This window comes from Schistocerca serialis, chromosome 6 (genome assembly GCF_023864345.2).
Source record: "Schistocerca serialis cubense isolate TAMUIC-IGC-003099 chromosome 6, iqSchSeri2.2, whole genome shotgun sequence".
Lineage (NCBI taxonomy): Eukaryota > Metazoa > Arthropoda > Insecta > Orthoptera > Acrididae > Schistocerca > Schistocerca serialis.
In genome coordinates, this window is record NC_064643.1 from 92,521,172 (window position 1) to 92,542,732 (window position 21,561).

Genomic DNA, 21,561 nt, shown 5'->3' on the forward strand with positions numbered 1-21,561 from the left:
AATTTCAGTTCGAAGTGAACCCGTTAGTAAAGATCCCAGGGGCAAGGGGAATGTAGTAAACAGATTCATAAACTACTCAAGAACTGGATCCTGGAATTAAATTTATTGAAATTTTGCAAAATTTCAGACGGAATCTCCTTCCTCGTGGAAGACCAGGAACAGAGTGATAAACTGTGACAAAATCGGAAACTTCTGTCGGCATAACACTCGGTCTGTTCCCATTGTCACAGCTCCCCCGTGCTAGTTGCCATCGGCCCTATTTTTTGCGGATCTGACGTTCACTTGCGAGCTGTGTCTCCGATGGCAAAAAATTCCGGAGCACAGTGCTCCAGCACATACTGGTTTGCTTGCAGGACGCACTTTGCTCGTGCCACTTGCTGCCTTGCAACTACACTCCTGGAAATGGAAAAAAGAACACATTGACACCGGTGTGTCAGACCCACCATACTTGCTCCTGACACTGCGAGAGGGCTGTACAAGCAATGATCACACGCACGGCACAGCGGACACACCAGGAACCGCGGTGTTCGCCGTCGAATGGCGCTAGCTGCGCAGCATTTGTGCACCGCCGCCGTCAGTGTCAGCCAGTTTGCCGTGGCATACGGAGCTCCATCGCAGTCTTTAACACTGGTAGCATGCCGCGACAGCGTGGACGTGAACCGTATGTGCAGTTGACGGACTTTGAGCGAGGGCGTATAGTGGGCATGCGGGAGGCCGGGTGGACGTACCGCCGAATTGCTCAACACGTGGGGCGTGAGGTCTCCACAGTACATCGATGTTGTCGCCAGTGGTCGGCGGAAGGTGCACGTGCCCGTCGACCTGGGACCGGACCGCAGCGACGCACGGATGCACGCCAAGACCGTAGGATCCTACGCAGTGCCGTAGGGGACCGCGCCGCCACTTCCCAGCAAATTAGGGACACTGTTGCTCCTGGGGTATCGGCGAGGACCATTCGCAACCGTCTCCATGAAGCTGGGCTACGGTCCCGCACACCGTTAGGCCGTCTTCCGCTTACGCCCCAACATCGTGCAGCCCGCCTCCAGTGGTGTCGCGACAGGTGTGAATGGAGGGACGAATGGAGACCTGTCGTCTTCAGCGATGAGAGTCGCTTCTGCCTTGGTGCCAATGATGGTCGTATGCGTGTTTGGCGCCGTTCAGGTAAGCGCCACAATCAGGACTGCATTCGACCGAGGCACACAGGGCCAACACCCGGCATCATGGTGTGGGGAGCGATCTCCTACACTGGCCGTACACCACTGGTGATCGTCGAGGGGACACTGAATAGTGCACGGTACATCCAAACCGTCATCGAACCCATCGTTCTACCATTCCTAGACCGGCAAGGGAACTTGGTGTTCCAACAGGACAATGCACGTCCGCATGTATCCCGTGCCACCCAACGTGCTCTAGAAGGTGTAAGTCAACTACCCTGGCCAGCAAGATCTCCGGATCTGTCCCCCATTGAGCATGTTTGGGACTGGATGAAGCGTCGTCCCACGCGGTCTGCACGTCCAGCACGAGCGCTGGTCCAACTGAGGCGCCAGGTGGAAATAGCATGGCAAGCCGTTCCACAGGACTACATCCAGCATCTCTACGATCGTCTCCATGGGAAAATAGCAGCCTGCATTGCTGCGAAAGGTGGATATACACTGTACTAGTGCCGACATTGTGCATGCTCTGTTGCCTGTGTCTATGTGCCTGTGGTTCTGTCAGTGTGATCATGTGATGTATCTGACCCCAGGAATGTGTCAATAAAGTTTCCCCTTCCTGGGACAATGAATTCACGGTGTTCTTATTTCAATTTCCAGGAGTGTAGTTACAGCCGGCCGCGGTGGCCCAGCGGTTCTGGGCGCTTCATTCCGGAACCGCGCTGCTGCTATGGTCGCAGGTTCGAATCCTGCCTCGGGCATCGATGTGTGTGATGTCCTTAGGTTAGTTTAAGTAGTTCTAGGGGACTGATGACCTCAATGTTAAGTCCCATAGTGCTCAGAGCCATTTGAACCATTTTTTGAAATAGTTGCAGTTTGCCTGCTGATTACCTTGAGAGTAATTACCCCACTCGCGTGCAGATGTCTCTGTTTTCATCAAGTATGTGCGATTACTTTGCACCTTAGCAAACGCTAACAGCCTCATGTGATGAGAAATACCACAATCGTTTAATCAGTGATTAAAGCTTCCACAAATGAACCTTGTGTTTCTGTGTATTATGAAAAAATCACTGAACGCTACTCGCGGCTCATGTTTGTGGATTTGTATTATCTTCTTCTTATTATTATCATTATTCTTCTTCTTGAGTCGCAGCCTCTTTAGGATCACAGGTAGCCCCTTCACGGATTGTACTTTGTTCTCCTCTCTGGACCCCATCATCATTGTCCTCTCCCTTGCCGTTCTTCCGAAATCTTCGGTATCCTCTTTTCTTGTCTACTCCACTGTTGACTCTCTCCTCTTCCTGTATACTTCTATGTCGTCGAACGCTGGCGTATTGGTCAGTATGTACTTGCTTCTCCAATTTTCCTCCCCTCCCATCCAGATCTCCATTTCCGTCCAATCATTCCATTGGCCAACAACCCTCTTGGTCCGTGTCTTTCGTCTTGACACACCTGTTGTTTTCCATACTCTTATCGTCATTCTATCCATGTTCGTCCTGATCACAGGTGCAGCAAACACTGTCCTTTTCAGTCTGATGTCTCCTGACACAGTCCATTACATTTCTCTCGTAGTATTTTACTTAGAGTTTTCGCCTCTACTTTCTCTAGATATTCTGCATAATTTCTTCCCAATGTTATCACCTCAGCTGCATATATATCGGATTCGTTTCAATTGCCTTGTGGTCTGTAATCTTTAGGTCTGTACATACACTCTTTTTATTGTACAACTCTTTCGTCATACAGAAGTCTAGCCTAGTCTTCTACATCCGCCCTATTTGTCCCTCTTTACTTCTGTTTCTTTCTGTTACATATTCTCGCAGTTACCTAAGTTTTTCCACGTTACGTACGTTACCATCCCCTGTGATATTAAATGTCTTTGTCTTGTTGCAGGCGACCCTCAGTGCCTGTGGGTATCATGCTTAGGTCGTCGGATTGTGTCTTTGCGTTTTCTTGCGACTCACGATCGCCACATCGTCCGCAAAGACTAGTCAGTGCACTTGGACCCTATTGCTTTTTTTGTTTACCACGTGCGTCTTTGGTATTCCTATTTTCTCTTTTATTGCTCTTCACTGCCTGAACACCTACTCCGCTGTGTTGAACAAAATGGGTAACAATCAGTCTCCCTGTTGACATCACTCATGATTTCAAAATTTCCCATATCATTCCACGGAGGCTGAGCCTTACAACCGTCAGAATTTCCTTTGTTACTTCCGGTATACTTCCCTGTTCTTTAGAGTCCTTAAAAGTGTCTATCTATCTATCCATCATCAGAGTATATTTAATCGTGAATGTTTAACTTGTTCTTCAGTTCGAGTCTTAACCCCTATCCACCTGCATCAGTCTCTTAATTAACGTGGACCCAGCCGTAAACATATGCCATGATACTTTCTCGATTTGGGACTGAGCAGAAAGTCAACGTAAACCTCATAGACTGGGTCGAACTCTTCACAGACTGCCGCCTTTGGCTGACCGTTTACTGCAGAAGTTACAACGCTTATCATCTATGCAGTGGTTCTTCTCGGTCCTGATGGTCTAACTCATTTACGACATTCCACAATTGGAGGGTATTTGACAGTCACCTCCCTCACGCAAACCAAGATCGCTCTTGACAGACACGAAAATGGCCCTCATCTAGACAGTGGTAGAAAAATATACTTCAAACGTTTTTTCTTCTGAATATGACCAATACAAATTAACAATTTGTACAGAAACCAGATGGCAGCTATAAGAGTCGAGGGGCATGAAAGGGAAGCAGTGGTTGGGAAAGGAGTGAGACAGGGTTGTAGCCTCTCCCCGACGTTATTCAATCTGTATATTGAGCAAGCAGTAAGGGAAACAAAAGAAAAATTCGGAGTAGGTATCAAAATTCATGGAGAAGAAGTAAAAACTTTGAGGTTCGCCGATGACATTGTAATTCTGTCAGAGACAGCAAAGGACTTGGAAGAGCAGTTGAACGGAATGGACAGTGTCTTGAAAGGAGGATATAAGATGAACATCAACAAAAGCAAAACGAGGATAACGGAATGTAGTCAAATTAAATCGGGTGATGCTGAGGGGATTAGATTAGGAAATGAGACACTTAAAGTAGAAAGGAGTTTTGCCATTTAGGGAGTAAAATAATTGATGATGGTCGAAGTAGAGAGGATATAAAATGTAGACTGGCAATGGCAAGGAAATCGTTTCTGAAGAAGAGAAATTTGTTAACATCGAGTATAGATTTAAGTGTCAGGAAGTCGTTTCTGAAAGTATTTGTATGGAGTGTAGCCATGTATGAAAGTGAAACATGGACGATAACCAGTTTGGACAAGAAGAGAATAGAAGCTTTCGAAATGTGGTGCTACAGAAGAATGCTGAAGATAAGGTGGGTAGATCACGTAACTAATGAGGAGGTGTTGAATAGGATTAGGGAGAAGAGAAGTTTGTGGCACAACTTGACTAGAAGAAGGTATCGGCTGGTAGGACATGTTTTGAGGCATCAAGGGATCACAAATATAGCATTGGAGGGCAGCGTGGAGGGTAAAAATCGTAGAGGGAGACCAAGAGATGAATACACTAAGCAGATTTAGAAGGATGTAGGTTGCAGTAGGTACTGGGAGATGAAGAAGCTTGCACAGAATAGAGTAGCATGGAGAGCTGCATCAAACCAGTCTCAGGACTGAAGACCACAACAACAACAACAACATGACCAATACTGTCGGAAATGTTCTGCCTGTGGCAAAAAATGCTCGAGACTCACGTGCCACCTCATCAGTTGCCCAATTCACAGTTGAACGGTAGTGCAACATTGATCTGCGTCTCACTGTGACCTTTCTGGTGAAATATAACATGAACGTAGGCTAAGTCAGCTGACAGACTTTCAGGCTCTAAGATGATATGGACCCTAGGCATCTACATACAAAGTACTCCGGCAAATTGAGCTGAATGTTGAAAATTATCAGCCTGTATATGAAAATCAGTGCCAGTTTGGTTTCTACACTGAGCAACACAATTAAAGAACTACGTTTTCGATACCCTGTAATTGACACCCATTGCGACGTATAAGTTTGAAAGTGGATTCGAAGGTGCCTACAACCTTCCTCTGTAATAGTGCAAAAGCGTCGCGATCCACGTTGGACTCGGATATGAATCAGACAGCAAGATGTCGACAAATGTGAAAAAAAGACCACAACTCAGAAGTCCATGAGACATGTAAGGCCACGTTGGCTCCAAATTTCTGCCCAGCCCCTCCGTGGACGTGTCATTCGACGAGAAGGTCGTCACAGTCCCTCTTACCCACATGCCACCCCTTCTTTTGACTGCTTTGCGATAGTGGTCTGAACGGCGACACCCAGTGCTGAAGTCAAGCAATTTTCTTATGTGTGACCGAGGGAAAGATGTCGGGAGGCAGCGTAAAGGGCATCAATGAAACCAGCTGTTTCCCCGGAGCGTTGATTCCCACACATTTAGGGGTAGAAACCTTTGACGCTGCAGACAACCTCGGGTGTTTAAACCCATGTCTAAGGACATTGTGGAGCTGAATACCCATTGAACGTGAAGGGAGCTCCTTGGAGAACAGCGTGACTGGAACATTTGCTGTGATATACAGGGTGAAACCACTAGGGGCCGCTGAAAACCATTTGACGAAATTTGAAAGTGATGCGAAGCAGCAAAAGGAGCTTATACTTTTTGAGCCCTGCTGTTCACGCCCTCCATTAGCGTGATCATGGAGGATGAGGCATTGAGACATGTGTAAATACTACTGCAAACGGTCCTCCTAAGACCTCTAGTTTGGCAGCACCCTCTGCGGCACCTACCCCCATTTATCGAGAATTTTTAAAAAAAGAAATGCCTTTACATAGACAACCTTCGAAGTAATCCTTAAACTCTGCAGGCAGGCAACCATGTGACACACCTCCGATGTCAGCTGCTTGCCTGCAGGCTTTCAGGTATACTTCAAAGATAGTCTCTGAACAAGCACATTTTTTTTTAAATTCTCAATAAAAGTGGACAGGTGTCACAGAGGGTGTTACCAAGCTGAGAGTCTCAGAGGGACCTTTTGTCGTAGGACTCACACATGTGTCAATGCAGCACCCCTCCGTGATCACATCAGAGGAGGGCGCGAAAATGAAGGGCTCAAAAATCATGAGGACATTTTGCTGCTTCGGATCACGATCAAATTTCGTCGAATGATTTTGGACGGTCCGGAGTGGTTCCAAACTGTACACAAGAAAAAAGTGACCACGTTCAATTGCGATGCAGCCCCACACTGATCTTAGAGACGCCATGTAACGTCCGCGGTTGTCAGCAGCGTAAAAGGTTGTCAAGAACGTCATTCTCTTGCTGATCGCACTGGATACTGTTGTTTTCGACCAACAGGAAGCAACGTCCCAAGCAAAAGGCTGGTTTCATTGACGCTCTTTACGCTGCCACCTCAGGCCTTTTCATATCGATTCAGAGCGGCGGTGTGTCTGAAATTTTACCCTCGGTCACCCACAAGAAATTCGCGTGATTTCAGCGTTGAGTGTCGCAGTTCTGACGACCATCGAAGAGGAGTCAAAAGAAGGGCTAGGATGTGGGTAAGTGGGAGCGTGACGACCTTGGTTTCGTGTGACAGGTCCACCGTGGCGTTCGTCAGAATTGTGGTGAAATTTGGAGCCAGTGTGACACCATTAACGTATCGTACACGTAACATGAACTTTCTTTTAGCGTGTGTCGATACGTTTCTACATCTACATCTACATCCATACTCCGCAAGCCACCTGACGGTGTGTGGCGGAGGGTACTTTGAGTACCTCTATCGATTCTACCTTCTATTCCAGTCTTGTATTGTTCGTGGAAAGAAAAATTGTCGGTAGGCGTCTGTGTGGGCTTTAATCTCTCTGATTTTATCCTCATGGTCTCTTCGTGAGATATATGTAGGAGGCAGCAATATACCGCTTGACTCCTTGGTGGAGGTATGTTCTCGACACTTCAACAAAAGCCCGTACCGAGCTACTGAGCGTCTCTCCTGCAGAGTCTTCCACTGGAGTTTATATATCATCTCCGTAAAGCTCTCGCGATTACCAAATGATCCTGTAACGAAGCGCGCTGCTCTCCGTTGGATTTTCTCTATCTCTTCTATCAACTCTATCGCCGGCAGGTGTGGCCGTGTGGTTCTAAGCGCGTCAGTTTGGAACCGCGTGACCGCTACGGTCGCAGGTTCAAATCCTGCCTCAGGTATGGATGTGTGTGATGTCCTTAGGTTAGTTAGGGTTAAGTAGTTCTAAGTTCTAGGGGACTGATGACCTCAGTAGTTAAGTCCCATAGTGCTCAGAGCCATTTATCAACTCTATCTGGTACGGATCCCACACTGGTGAGCAATATTCATGCAGTGGACGAACAAGTGTACTGTAACCTACTTCCTTTGTTTTCGGATTGCATTTCCTTAGGATTCTTCCAATGAATCTCAGTCTGGCATCCGCTTTACCGACGATCAACTTTATATGATCATTCCATTTTAAATCACTTCTAATACCTACTCCCAGATAATTCACGGAATCAACTTCAAATGGTTCAAATGGCTCTGAGCACTATGGGACTTAACAGCTGTGGTCATTAGTCCCCTAGAACTCAGAACTACTTAAACCTAACTAACCTAAGGACATCACACACATCCATTCCCGAGGCAGGATTCGAACCTGCGACCGTAGCAGTCGCGCGGTTCCGGACTGCGCGCCTAGAATCGCGAGACCACCGCGGCCGGCACGGAATTAACTGCTTCCAGTTGTTGACCTGCTATATTGTAGCTAAATGATAAATGATCTTTCTTTCTATGTATTCGCAACACATTACACTTCTCTACATTGAGATTCAATTGCCATTCCCTGCACCAAGCGTCAATTCGTTGCAGATCCTCTTGCATTTCCGTACAATTTTCCATCGTTACAACCTCTCGATATACCACAGCATCATCCGCAAAAAGCCTCAGTGAACTTCCGATGTTATCCACAAGGTCATTTGTGTGTATTGTGAATATCAACGGTCCTACGACACTCCCCTGCGGCACACCTGAAATCACTCTCGCTTCGGAACACTTCTCTCCATTGAGAATGACATGTTGCGTTCTGTTATCTAGGAACTCTTCAATCCAATCACAGAATTGGTCTGCTAGTCCATATGCTCTTACTTTGTTCATTAAACGACTGTGGGGAACTGTATCGAACGGTTTGCGGAAGTCAAGAAACACGGCATCTACGTGGGAACCCGTGTCTATGGCCCTCTGAGTCTCGTGAACAAATAGCGCGAGCTGGGTTTCACATGATCGTCTTTTTCGAAACCCATGCTGATTCCTACAGAGTAGATTTCTAGTCTCCAGAAAAGTCATTATACTCTAACATAATACGTATTCCAAAATTCTACAACTGATCGACGTTAGAGATATAGGTCTATAGTTCTGCACGTCTGTTCGACGTCCCTTCTTGAAAACGGGGATGACCTGTACCCTTTTCCAATCTTTTAGAACGCTACGCTCTTCTAGAAACCTACGGTACACCGCTGCAAGAAGGGGGGTAAGTTCCTTCGCGTACTCTGAGTAAAATCGAACTGGTATCCCATCAGGTCTAGGGGCCTTTCCTCTTTTGAACAATTTTAATTGTTTCTCTATCCCTCTGTCGTCTATTTCGATATCTACCATTTTGTCATCTGTGCGACAATCTAGAGACGGAACTACAGTGCAGTCTTCCTCTGTGAAACAGCTTTGGAAAAAAGACATTTAGTATTTCGGCCTTTAGTCTGTCATCCTCTGTTTCAGTACCATTTTGGTCACAGAGTTGTTTTGATCCACCTACCGCTTTCACATAAGACCAAAATTACGTTGCTGTTTGAAGTGTCGCAGAACCCGAGGGTGAAGTCGCAGGACACCATGCTTTTGCATCTGTACATAGGAAGCCTGTAGGGACCTTTGACCCTACTTTCAAACTTATACTTCGCAATGGGAGACAATTACGCGGTTTCTAAAACGTGGTCTTTTAATTGTATGGCGCTCTCTATAAAAGGCACGTTCCAACGTAGCTTCAGTATTCCTCTTGTCGAACGTCTCAGGTAACGAAAGCACTCGCAATCAGTGTTGTGCTGTGGTGCCAGTGTGTGTTATCTGTCTCCATGCTTCGTCTTCTGATTTCCACATCGAGGGTTTAAATTACCATCAACAGAGATTCCTCGCTGAATGTGTGCCTTGAAAACGACAGAGCGTTTATCTACCGTAATATCGGCGTTTGTAAAACTCATTTGAACTGTCGATACGCAGATAAAAGCGCAAGTTAAAAAATTATAAAATGCAATGAAATATAGGACGTATCTACTGAAATGGCCTAAGGCAGCTGACATACACTTTATGGTTCTTTATTTTTTTAATATAAATTTAATAATTTGGATTTTCACCTAGCGAATGTGTTTCGTTGTTGTGCCTGGCAGACGGCGTTCCTGGAGGTGGTGATCCCACCGGACATCATCTACGAGGAGACGTCCGGAGACCTCATGGTGCCCGAAGGAGGCTCGGCGAAGCTGGTGTGCAAGGCGCGCGGCTACCCCAAGCCCAAGGTGGTCTGGAGGCGGGAGGACGGTGGCGACATCGTGCTGCGCGGGGGCCAGAGCTCGAAGACCAGGGGTAAGCACAAGCCCCACCAACACTGCTCCGTTAGAGTGGAGGCTGTCACCGGGCTGGAATCTAACCCATAAGCCACTTGTCAGAGGATCCACAGTGAGAGGCACGACGCAATTATTCTCACGATTCCCTTCAAACAAGATTTAGCAACAAGCCCACATTAGAAGCTTGTGAAGTTACATTATTCACACCACACCTGTCCAAAAATTCTTCACGTCATCATTGTCCAATGATTTCAGCGGCTTCCTACGGAACGATTAAATGAAAGTTTTCCATACAGTCTCAGAAAGAGTGACGTATGATATTGTCTCCTAAGAATGAACCCCACTTGGCTCACTTTAGTCTCTTTCTGTAACAGAGTGCATCACGATCCTCAGTTCACTACTTATCATTAAGGCACCAGCTGTTCTTATTCAGGGTGGGGCTACCTTCCAAACTATCAGTACCTACAAAAAGACACAACCTAATCCCTGCTGAAAAATACATAACTTATTAACACAGTTTCGATTTCAGTGCTGAGGTTAGACTGGACAAATATGAAGGCTGTATGCCTCACTGGTTGCTGTGTAGCTACTGTCGCCTGAAGATGTTTAGTACATTAATTTAAATGGTCTCATTGATATTGTTGCAGTTGTTGAGATCTTCATTCAGAAGATAACTATGCTACATCCCTCCAAGCTAGTGTATCTTGAGGAAGAGTCTTCATCTATACGTAACTACTTTAAGCTAGATCTATGTGAAGTTTATTGTAGTACTCAACCCTTCATCTCCATCTTCAATTTTTACCACCCACACTTGTCTCTCTTACCACCTTCACCAATCATTGATAACCCAGAATGTGTCATATCAACTGATCCTTCTTTTAGTCACATCTACATCTACATCTACATTTATACTCTCCAAGCCACCCAACGGTGTGTGGCGGAGGGCACTTTACGTGCCACTGTCATTACCTCCCTTTCCTGTTCCAGTCGCGTATGGTTCGCGGGAAGAACGACTGCCGGAAAGCCTCCATCCGCGCTCGAATCTCTCTAATTTTACATACGTGATGTCCTCGGGAGGCATAAGGAGGGGGAAGAAATATATTCGATACCTCATCCAGAAGCGCACCCTCTCGAAACCTGGACAGCAAGCTACACAGTGATGCAGGGCGCCTCTCTTGCAGAGTCTGCCACTTGAGTTTATTAAACATCTCCGTAACGCTATCACGCTTATCAAATAACCCTGTGACGAAACGCGCCGCTCTTCTTTGGATCTTCTCTATCTCCTCTGTCAACTCCTGGTACGGATCCCACACTGATGAGCAATACTCAAGTATAAGTCGAACGGGTGTTTTGTAAGCCACCTCCTTTGTTGATAGACTACATTTTCTATGGACTCTCCCAATGAATCTCAACCTGATACCGGCCTTACCAACAATTAATTTTATAAGATCATTCCACTTCAAATCGTTCCGCACGCATACTCCCAGATATTTTACAGAAGTAGCTGCTACCAGTGTTTGTTCCGCTATCATATAATCATACAATAAAGGATCCTTATTTCTATGTATTCGCAATACACTACATTTGTCTATGTTAAGGGTCAGTTTCTACTCAGTGCACCAAGTGCCTATCCGCTGCAGATCTTCCTGCATTTCGCTGCAATTTTCTAATGCTGAAACGTCTCTGTATACTACAGCATCATCAGAGAAAAGCCGCATGGAACTTCCGACACTATCTACAAGGTCATTTATATATATTGTGAAAAGCAATGTTCCCACAACACTCCCCTGTGGCACACCAGAGGTTACTTTAACGTCTGCAGACGTCTCTTCAGTGGGAACAACATGCTGTGTTCTGTTTGCTAAGAACTCTTCAATCCAGCCACACAGCTGGTCTGATATTCCGTAGGCTCTAACTTTTGTTTATCAGGCGACAGTGCGGAACTGTATCGAACGCCTTCCGGAAGTCAGGGAAAAATGGCATCTACCTGGGAGCCTGTATCCAATATTTTTTGGGTCTCATGAACAAATAAAGCGAGTTGGGTCTCATACGATCGCTGTTTCCGGAATCCATGTTGATTCCTACAGAGCAGATTCTGCGTTTCCAGAAATGACATGATACGCGAGCAAAAAACATGTTCCAAAATTCTACAACAGATCGATGTCAGATATATAGGTCTATAGTTTTGCGCATCTGCTCGACGACCCTTCTTGAAGACTGGGACTACCTGTGCTTTTTCCCCAATTATTTGGAACCTTCCGTTCCCCTAGAGACTTGCGGTACACGGCTGTTAGAAGGGGGGCAAGTTCTTTCGCGTACTCTGTGTAGAATCGAATTGGTATCCCGTCAGGTCCAATGGACTTTCCTCTGTTGAGTGATTTCAGTTGCTTTTCTATTCCTTGGACACTTATTTCGATGTCAGCCATTTTTTCGTTTGTGCGAGGATTTAGAGAAGGAACTGCAGTGCGGTCTTCCTCTGTGAAACAGCTTTGGAAAAAGCTGTTTAGTATTTCAGCTTTACGCGTGTCATCCTGTTTTTCAATGCCATCATCACCTCTTACATAGTCGTTGTGCTATAATTTTTTTCTCATTGCTATTCAGTATCTCTTCATCTTAATTCTGCCTATCCATGTGACTGTCAGTATTTTTAAAATTTTTATGTTTCAGAAAATATTTTTGCTATTGCCATTCCATATATTATATCGTCATTAAACTTCAGCCACTGTCAGTTACATATTTCAAAATTCAGCTGTAGACTTCTCCACATGACATTATGTCAAATCTTTACTGAGCACTAATCTTGTTATCAGATGTTATCATGTTCGTTCCCTGATTTGTACCTCTTCATCAAACTTCCATCAGCAGTTGTGGGTGGTTACATAGGAGTTCACAGCGTAAGTGGAAATGTGTGCGTGTTTGAGGCCCCAGATGGATTGCATTATCTTTCCTGGTTTTCAGGTTTCTGTGCTTCTGTCCTTTCTTATACTATCATATATTGATTTATAAATGCACTGCAGCTATAAATCTCTTAATTTAGAATGAAATAAATGTAAACTATATATCTAGGAATTGAGTGATAAATTTCGTGCAGTTGGGGATGTTTACTGCGAAAATTTTTTATTGCAATGTGTGTCTGGCATGTAAATGTTTTGATTGTTTTCTTATACATAATAAATGTAGTTTAGTTCTTTGACTGTATGCATTCACTGTGCTGAAGAGTACAGGTATTGTAAGTTGTAAATTCTCACTCAGTCATTCTTGTGCTTTGGCCACAGGCAAAAAGAAAGTAAATCTCAGGCAACAAATCTAGTCCTGTGTCACAGTATTTTTTCTGTCACTTTTTGGTTGTTTCCCTTTTCTCACTGATTTGTAAATGTGAAGTATGCAATCAGTCTTCATGATTCCACAGTGTACAACTTTTGGTCCATAAAACAGCAGAAATTCAGCCAAATTTAGCCTTCTGCTGTTACAACTGATGAATGACAACTTGCACCACAGTTCCTAATCAACAGTCAACTTGGTGTACCACTGTAAATAAATGTGTAAGTTAGTTATGAGGTCAGAGGATTGCAAGTGCATGCCACACCTAATACCACAGTGACTAGTGAAGCACTGTGGTGTCCAAAGCAGTCTTCAGTTTAATGAGTGATGTACCTTTCCCTGTTCCAGCAAAGAGCAAATGTAGGTGACACGTACACATACCAAGATGTGTAGTTGCCTAGACTTGTAGAAACTGTTGCAGACTTGTACACTAAGTAACTAATAGTGTGGTGACTGTAGTAGCAAGTTAGGGATAAAGGGCAGTACGAAGACAGTTCAAGGTCACCCCAGAGATGGTGATGTGAGGTGCGGTGGGGTGGGGTGGGGTGGAGTGGAGTGGAGTGGAAGGGTGTGGCTGGCCTTGAACTGCCCTCGTACCGTCCTCTGTCTCCTGCTGCAGCAGTGCTGTGTCTGCTGACTCTGCCACTCTGCCGTGTGCCAGCAGTGCAGTCGGTGGAGGGGGAGGTGCTGACGCTGACCAAGGTCACCCGCTCCGAGATGGGCGCCTACCTCTGCATCGCCGCCAACGGCGTCCCGCCCTCCGTCAGCAAGAGGATGATGGTGCACGTGCACTGTGAGTCACCCAGCACCTCAAATATGTCTGCTGCTGCCAAACGCTGCTGTTTGTGCTCGTAACAGCCTGTCTTCATTCTAACTGAAACAGTTGTGAGTCAACCATCTGACATAATATGTAAGCACGATTGCTACCCAGGCAATCACATTTACGCACTGATGTGAAGTGACACATCACGACACTATTTTCTAGCATTTGATGAAATGCTCATTTTCACATTAACTTGTTTACGAACTGTTAATCTTTTTCAATAATTGCACACTATGGGAGAGTACAAACTGTACTGTAGTTATTCAGTGCAACGGGGCAGGGTCGGGGAGGGGGCAGGCGATAGGCAGAGACAAGGAAAGCAGCGACACTTCAAAAAATAATAACTCTGACAGCGTCTTCACATTTCAAATTTGTATGAATTTCTAAGGGACCAAACTGCTGAGGTCATCGGTCACTAGACTTACACACTACTTAAACTAACTTAAAGTAAATAATAGATTTCAGCTATCAGTCGTCCTTTTTAAATTTTATTGGCAGATTTAGATTTCAGCTAGAAACTAGCCATTCTCAATGCACTATCATTTTTGATCAATGCATTGAATACTCAATGAGTATTCAATGAACTGTGGATGGAGCCTGACCAACAGGCATTACATGCATTGATCAAAAATGATAGTGCATTGAGAATGACTAGTTTCTAGCTGAAATCTAGATCTGCCTATAAAATTTCAAAAGGACGACTGATATCAGAAATCTACGCTACTGTCCATTAAAATTGCTGCACCAAGATGACGTGCTACAGACGCGAAATTTAACCGACAGGAAGAAGATGATGTGATATGCAAATGATTAGCTTTTCAGAGCATTCACACAAGGTGAGGAAAGTTTGCAACTGATTTCTCATACACAAACAGTAGTTGACCGCCGTTGCCTGATGAAACGTTGTAGTGATGCCTCGTGTAAGGAGGAGAAATGCGTACCATCAGGTTTCCGACTTTGATAAAGGTCGGATTGTAGCCTATCACGATTGCGGTTTATCGTATCGCGACATTGCTGCTCGCGTTGGTCGATATCCAATGACTGTTAGCAGAATATGAAATCGGTGGGTTCAGGAGGGTAATACGGAACGACGTGCTGGATCCCAACGGCCTCGTATCACTAGCAGTCCAGATGACAGGCATCTTATCGGCATGGCTGTAACGGATCGTGCAGCCACGTCTCGATCCCTGATTCAACAGATGGGGACGTTTGCAAGACAGCAACCATCTTCACGAACAGTTCGACGGCGTTTGCAGCAGCATGGACTATCAGCTCGGAGACGATTGCTGCGGTTAACCTTGACGCTGCATCACAGACAGGAGCGCCTGCGATGGAGTATTCAACGACGAACCTGGGTGCATGAATGGAAAAACGTCATTTTTTCGGATGAATCCAGGTTCTGTTAACAGCATCATGACGGTCGCATCCGTGTTTGGCAACATCGCGATGAACGGACATTGGAAACGTGCATTCCTCATCGCCATACTGGCCTATCATCCGGCCTGATGGTGTGGGGTGCCATTGGTTACACGTCTCGGTCACCTCTTGTTCGCACCGACGGCACTTTGAACAGTGGACGTTACATTTCAGATGCGTTTTGACCCGTGGCTCTACCCTTCATTCGATCCCTGCGAAACCCTATATTTCAGCAGGATAATGCATGGGCGCATGTTGCAGTTCCTGTACAGGCCTTTCTGGATACAGAAAATGTTCCACGGCTGCTCTGGCCAGCACATATCTCCAGATCTCTCACCAATTGAAAACGTCTGGTCAATAGTGGCCGAGCAACTGGCTCGTCACAATACGCCAGTCACTACTCTTGATGAACTGTGGTATCGTGCTGAGGCTGCATGGGCAGCTGTACCCGTACACGTCATCCAAGCTTCTTTTGACTCAATGCCCAGGAGTATCAAGACCGTTATTACGGCCAGAGGTGGTTGTTCTGGGTACTGATTTCTTAGGATCTATGCACCCAAATTGCGTGAAAATGTAATCACATGTCAGTTCTAGTATAATATATTTGTCCAATGAATATCCGTTTATCATCTGCATTTCTCCTTGGTGTAGCAATTTTAATGGCCAGTATTGTATTATTTGCAAGTCAATATAACAGTCGCTGCGTGCAACAGTCTCTGAATGGAGGGTAACCTGATAACTTAAAGTAACTTATGCTAAGAACAACACATACATTCAAGCCCAAGGGAGGACTCGAACCTCCTACGGGAGGGGGCGCGCAATCCATTACACGGCGCCTCAAACTGCGCGACCACTCAGCGCGGCGTTAGCGTCTTCCAGGCAGACTAGATAAAGGTCTAAGGGATCCATTCCAAGGATTCTTCCTACTCTGCACTTCAGCGATTGTACTAGGACAGAGGAAGCAGTCAAAAGGTGCTGATAAGAGTCATGATTCAATGGGGCATGGAGCTTTATAAATATCACCAACTAAACAATAGAAACTTCCTGGCAGATTAAAACTGCGTGCCGGATTGGGAATTGAACTTGGAAGTTTGGGTTTCCTGTGCAAATGCTCTACTGACTGAACTATCCAAACATTACTCACGAACTATTCTTACAGTTTTACTGCCGCCAGTTTTCCTATCTTCTAAAGTTGCCAGAAGATCTCCAGTATACCCCAGAGTACTGGCGCCTGTGGGAGAAAGACTAGCGACAGCCACTAGTGCTGGCGAAACGTTAGAAAAATCGTTAAGCAGACGTCGGCCTGATTTCCGAAGACAAAATACCAGTGGGCAATATGACAAAAGTCATCAAGGAAACCTCAACAATTTTACAATCTGGTTTGTGTTGTACGAGTGCCATTTCGAATGTCCTGCACCATGCACATGCACTACCGCTACGGTGGCTTAATCACGTTGAAATTCATGTCAGTTATGAGCAAGACTTTAGGAGTGGTGATCGTATTTGTGTTTGCCGTATCGCGTGGCTGTGTCGTGAGTAATGCAGTTTCAAAATGGGAGCTGAAACCAACACAGGCCAGATTATACGCGTAGACCAGCGTTCCTACATGAAATCGAATCTCTACGTGGAAACACCACAACGGAAATTTACGACGCTTCGAAAGATGAGTGCGGATATAGTGTAGTGGATCGCAGCGCAGTATCACGTTGGTCTGCTCGATTCCGTGAAGGTCAGATGAAAACTGAGGGAAAGCCAAGAGCTGCAAGGCCATCAACGGCAACAGACTACACCTCTCAGGTTGTTATTAATAACAATTTCAGAGAGGATTGAAGGAAAAAAAAGAGACGAAGTGTATATGAGACCAGAATGTCTCTCACTTGCGTTTACAGAATCGTAGTTGAAAGGTTAGGGGTGAGAAAAATTGCTGCCTGACGGGTTCCGCATGAGCTGAGTAAAGAGTAGGAAGCAGGCTGCGGAAGAATTGCTTCAACATTATCGCACACAAGGCGAACAGTATATGAAAAAGATTGTCGTACTTGACGAAACCTGGAATCCAGACATTGAGCCAGAATTGAAGTTTCAGTCGTCACAATGAAAAAGTTTCCACTCTCCACGCCCGAAAAAATACCTCCGCGAACAATGAAAGGTGTAACTGATGACGAGCTTTGCGTGTGGCATGGATGGAGTCATAACTACGAGCAGAGGGCCCCAGGGGACGTATGTAATAGGCACATACTACAAACTGTTTCTGCAAAATGTTTTGCACCAGAAAATTCGACAAAGAAGGTTTGAAATGCTTGCAGCTCATTTTGCACGATAATGCAAGACCGCATATTTCCCTACCAGTGACAGAAACGGTCGACAAATATGGATGGGAAATACCTCCCCACCTACCATACAGTCCTGATATGGGGTTATATTGAAGGCTCAAAAAGGGATTTTGTAAAACAAATTATTTTCTTCAATTCTGTCTTACAGCGAGCAGAACTTTTGAAATGACTCTCGTATGATTTCAACTGAGTGTGGTAGCATAACTGACCATGGTTTGGTCGCTTGTTAGCAGATATGAGGAGTTATTTCCGTTTTATTTTTAGCAGACTCCATAGAATTTATAGTCCTGCAATTTTCTATTCTTTTGCGGTTAAAGCGCATAATTTCTACGTATTCAAAGTTGTCATCTGTTATTCTACACCACTGTCATGATTTTGAATTAATTAATGCTATAAAATTGTTTCTGTTATGTTATATGTGGCCTAATACAAAAATCCGATTGAAAAAGTTCTGATCGACCCCCATGGTACCGTTTCAGATACTAGAGCATCAAGATGCCTAGAAACTATGTCCAGAAAACAGAAGAATTAAGCACCTAATATTACCAGTCTTACAAGGGGATCGCGCCTACATCACCGATTTCGTACCCTTTTATTGTGTATGCAGGGTTGAAAGTGATGAAAGTGATGGCTCCAGATGGTCAAGCGTTTTGAGGAAAAAAACAGCGCTTTCGGCTCGGGTAGGGCGAAACAGAAGAAAAGAGTACAGAGTGGCAATGCGAGGGTCGTGGGTTCGAATCACTATGTGAAAAATCTTTCCTTCTTATTTTCAGTTTTTACGTTACTGCTCTAGAATAAACAGAGATGACGCTCAAAATATTGTATTTCATGTGATCAAACACTACGTGCAGGTAAACAAATTTCTTGTGTTAACTGAGTCGTCTGCAGGATAGCCATAGTTATACGACGACATTTTTCAAGATGGAGGAGGGTTCTTGAAAGTCTTTTCGGGTTTGCTGCCGGATCCTAAAATCAACTTGACTAGATATTTCGGCGATCCAACTGTTCGCCATCTTCAGGAAATGCTGCTTCTGCTGATGAGTCCCGCTGAGAACAGTTCCCAGCGGGACTCATCAGCAGAAGCAGCATTTCCTGAAGATGGCGAACAGTTTGATCGCCGAAACATCGAGTCAAGTTGATTTTAGGATCCGGCAGCAAACCCGAAAAGACTTTCAAGACTTATTACGCCGGGAAGCCTACGTAGTCACATGGAGGAGGGTTACCATCGGGCGGTATTAAAGTGATTTCTCCCTAAACGCACTCCGCTAATTCAACCCTGCAAATGTCCAGATTTGCTCATCAGCTGAAGATATTGATCAAAAAGCTTAAAGACTTCTTATCTCTTCGAGAGAGGAAAATAAATGTCATGCCGAGAAGACTGCATCAAAATTCATTTCGCTGTATATCAACAGCCATCCCTGCCAATATTTGGCGAAACGACGCGCTATTCGTGGTTTGCTGCCAGATTGTGCGGTGATACAGAAATTTTTGTGAATGTAAACCATGTTTGTTTTTGTTACAGATACTTTAAAACAAATACGTAAGTGTAAAAATGCGGCGTTTACAACGTATTCAACATGGCGAGAAAATTACTGGTTAATAAAGCTTATAATTTTATATACAAAGGTCTCACGTGTGCAGTGCTTTACGTTTCTGGAAATGTATTTGCAGTCCGAGGTTTTCCTCTGCCTTTACTTCTATTAAAATATTAATAAATACAATAGATTAAGCATTATTTTGGTTACTGCAAGTAACGTAAAAACTGAAAATAAAGAAAGAAATGTTTCCACGAATTGACTTGAACTCAGGACCCTCGAATTACCGTGCTGTGCTTTTTCCACTGCAGTATCCGCTGACTGTTTCAACATAAATGCCTCATGTCGCGCCCGACCAGCGTCAAAAAACGTATTTTATTTTCCAAACGCTTGGCCCACTTCTGTCAGTTTCATTTCCGGCCAAAACCATGTACATAACATAAATGTAGACGAAATCGGTACTAACGAGTAGGCGCGGCCCACCCTTGTTAGAAAGCCTACCTCGATGGCTAGTGGACTAACTGTTAATAAGGTCAACGCAGACAAAATTTTAAATTCTCAAAATAGTGCAAATAAATCAGTTTCATCCTGATCATCACATGTATGTGGATGCAACCGTTGACTGTTCAACGCAAGAACACGAAGTCAATGGCGTTAATTCAGATGAAATAGAATTGCTGGCTAGTTTCGGAGTGTCTATGTCGAAAATGGTTGCTTTATGCCGCTAGATTGGGAAAAATAAGGAAGGCTTCAGAAGAATCCATATAGGTCCTACTTGTTATCTATGTTTTACGTGTAAACACTTTTTGTGATAGCTAATGTCGATTAAAAATATGTAAGCGACAAGCTTCTATCAACAACCGTGGATTGGTGAAAATTCTGTATCCGTTTCAGTGGCCACTTTAGTGCTCCTTCCCCTACGACTCCGCGTTGTTTCATATCAAACATCACATACTGAACAGAACTTATAAAAGCCCTGAATTCAACAGGCAGAGGATTTGCATATCTGCCTAACGAATTCTCTCATCCTTTAGTTCGAAAGATAATGGAAGCCTTACTTTACAGAAACTTATAGTGGCCTGTCGGATGAACGTATTGAGAGATTCAGACAAGGACATTTTTCAGATAGAAAGACGGTATGAAAGAAAATGTGTATTCGTACATTAGTGGATGATAAGAAACAGACAAGAAAGACACCGAAGGAGAGGAGAAAAGTATGATGTATTCCCTCTGTCTGGAGACCCATTTCTCCACACAATGCGGGCGTTCGGGGAAGGTAGTTGCATGCTTTTTGATTTTCTTATGAACCATGGACCTTGCCGTTGGTGGGGAGGCTTGCGTGCCTCAGCGATATAGATAGCCGTACCGTAGGTGCAACCACAACGGAGGGGTATCTGTTGAGAGGCCAGACAAACGTGTGGTTCCTGAAGAGGGGCAGCAGCCTTTTCAGTAGTTGCAAGGGCAACAGTCTGGATGATTGACTGATCTGGCCTTGCAACAATAACCATAACGGCCTTGCTGTGCTGGTACTGCGAACGGCTGAAAGCAAGGGGAAACTACAGCCGTAATTTTTCCCGAGGGCATGCAGCTTTACTGTATGATTAAATGATGATGGTGTCCTCTTGGGTAAAATATTCCGGAGGTAAAATAGTCCCCCATTCGGATCTCCGGGCGGGGACTACTCAAGAGAATGTCGTTATCAGGAGAAAGTAAACTGGCGTTCTACGGATCGGAGCGTGGAATGTCAGATCCCTTAATCGGGCAGGTAGGTTAGAAAATTTAAAAAGGGAAATGGATAGGTTGAAGTTAGATATAGTGAGAATTAGTGAAGTTCGGTGGCAGGAGGAACAAGACCTCTGGTCAGCTGACTACAGGGTTATAAACACAAAATCAAATAGGGGTAATGCAGGAGTAGGTTTAATAATGAATAGGAAAATAGGAATGCGGGTAAGCTACTACAAACAGCATAGTGAACGCATTATTGTGGCCAAGATAGATACGAAGCCCACACCTACTACAGTAGTACAAGTTTATATGCCAACTGGCTCTGCAGATGACGAAGAAATTGAAAAAATGTATGATGAAATAAAAGAAATTATTCAGATTGTGAAGGGAGACGAAAATTTAATAGTCATGGGTGACTGGAATTCGAGTGTAGGAAAAGGGAGAGAAGGAAACATAGTAGGTGAATATAGATTGGGGCTAAGAAATGAAAGAGGAAGCCGCCTGGTAGAATTTTGCACAGAGCACAACATAATCATAACTAACACTCGGTTTAAGAATCATGAAAGAAGGTTGTATACATGGAAGAACCCTGGAGATACTAAAAGGTATCAGATAGATTATATAATGGTAAGACAGAGATTTAGGAACCAGGTTTTAAA

At 44.6% G+C, this 21,561-nt stretch overlaps 1 protein-coding gene across 1 annotated transcript in view; it reads left to right on the plus strand.

Annotated features, from left to right (window-relative positions):
• The window catches only part of LOC126484656 (lachesin-like), a 555,382-nt gene that overhangs the window by 162,705 nt on the left and 371,116 nt on the right, over nucleotides 1–21,561 (plus strand). The window contains exons 3-4 of the mRNA XM_050108247.1: nucleotides 9,579–9,771; nucleotides 13,738–13,866. Coding sequence (XP_049964204.1) covers nucleotides 9,579–9,771; nucleotides 13,738–13,866 — 322 coding nt within the window. The remainder of the gene's footprint in view (nucleotides 1–9,578; nucleotides 9,772–13,737; nucleotides 13,867–21,561) is intronic.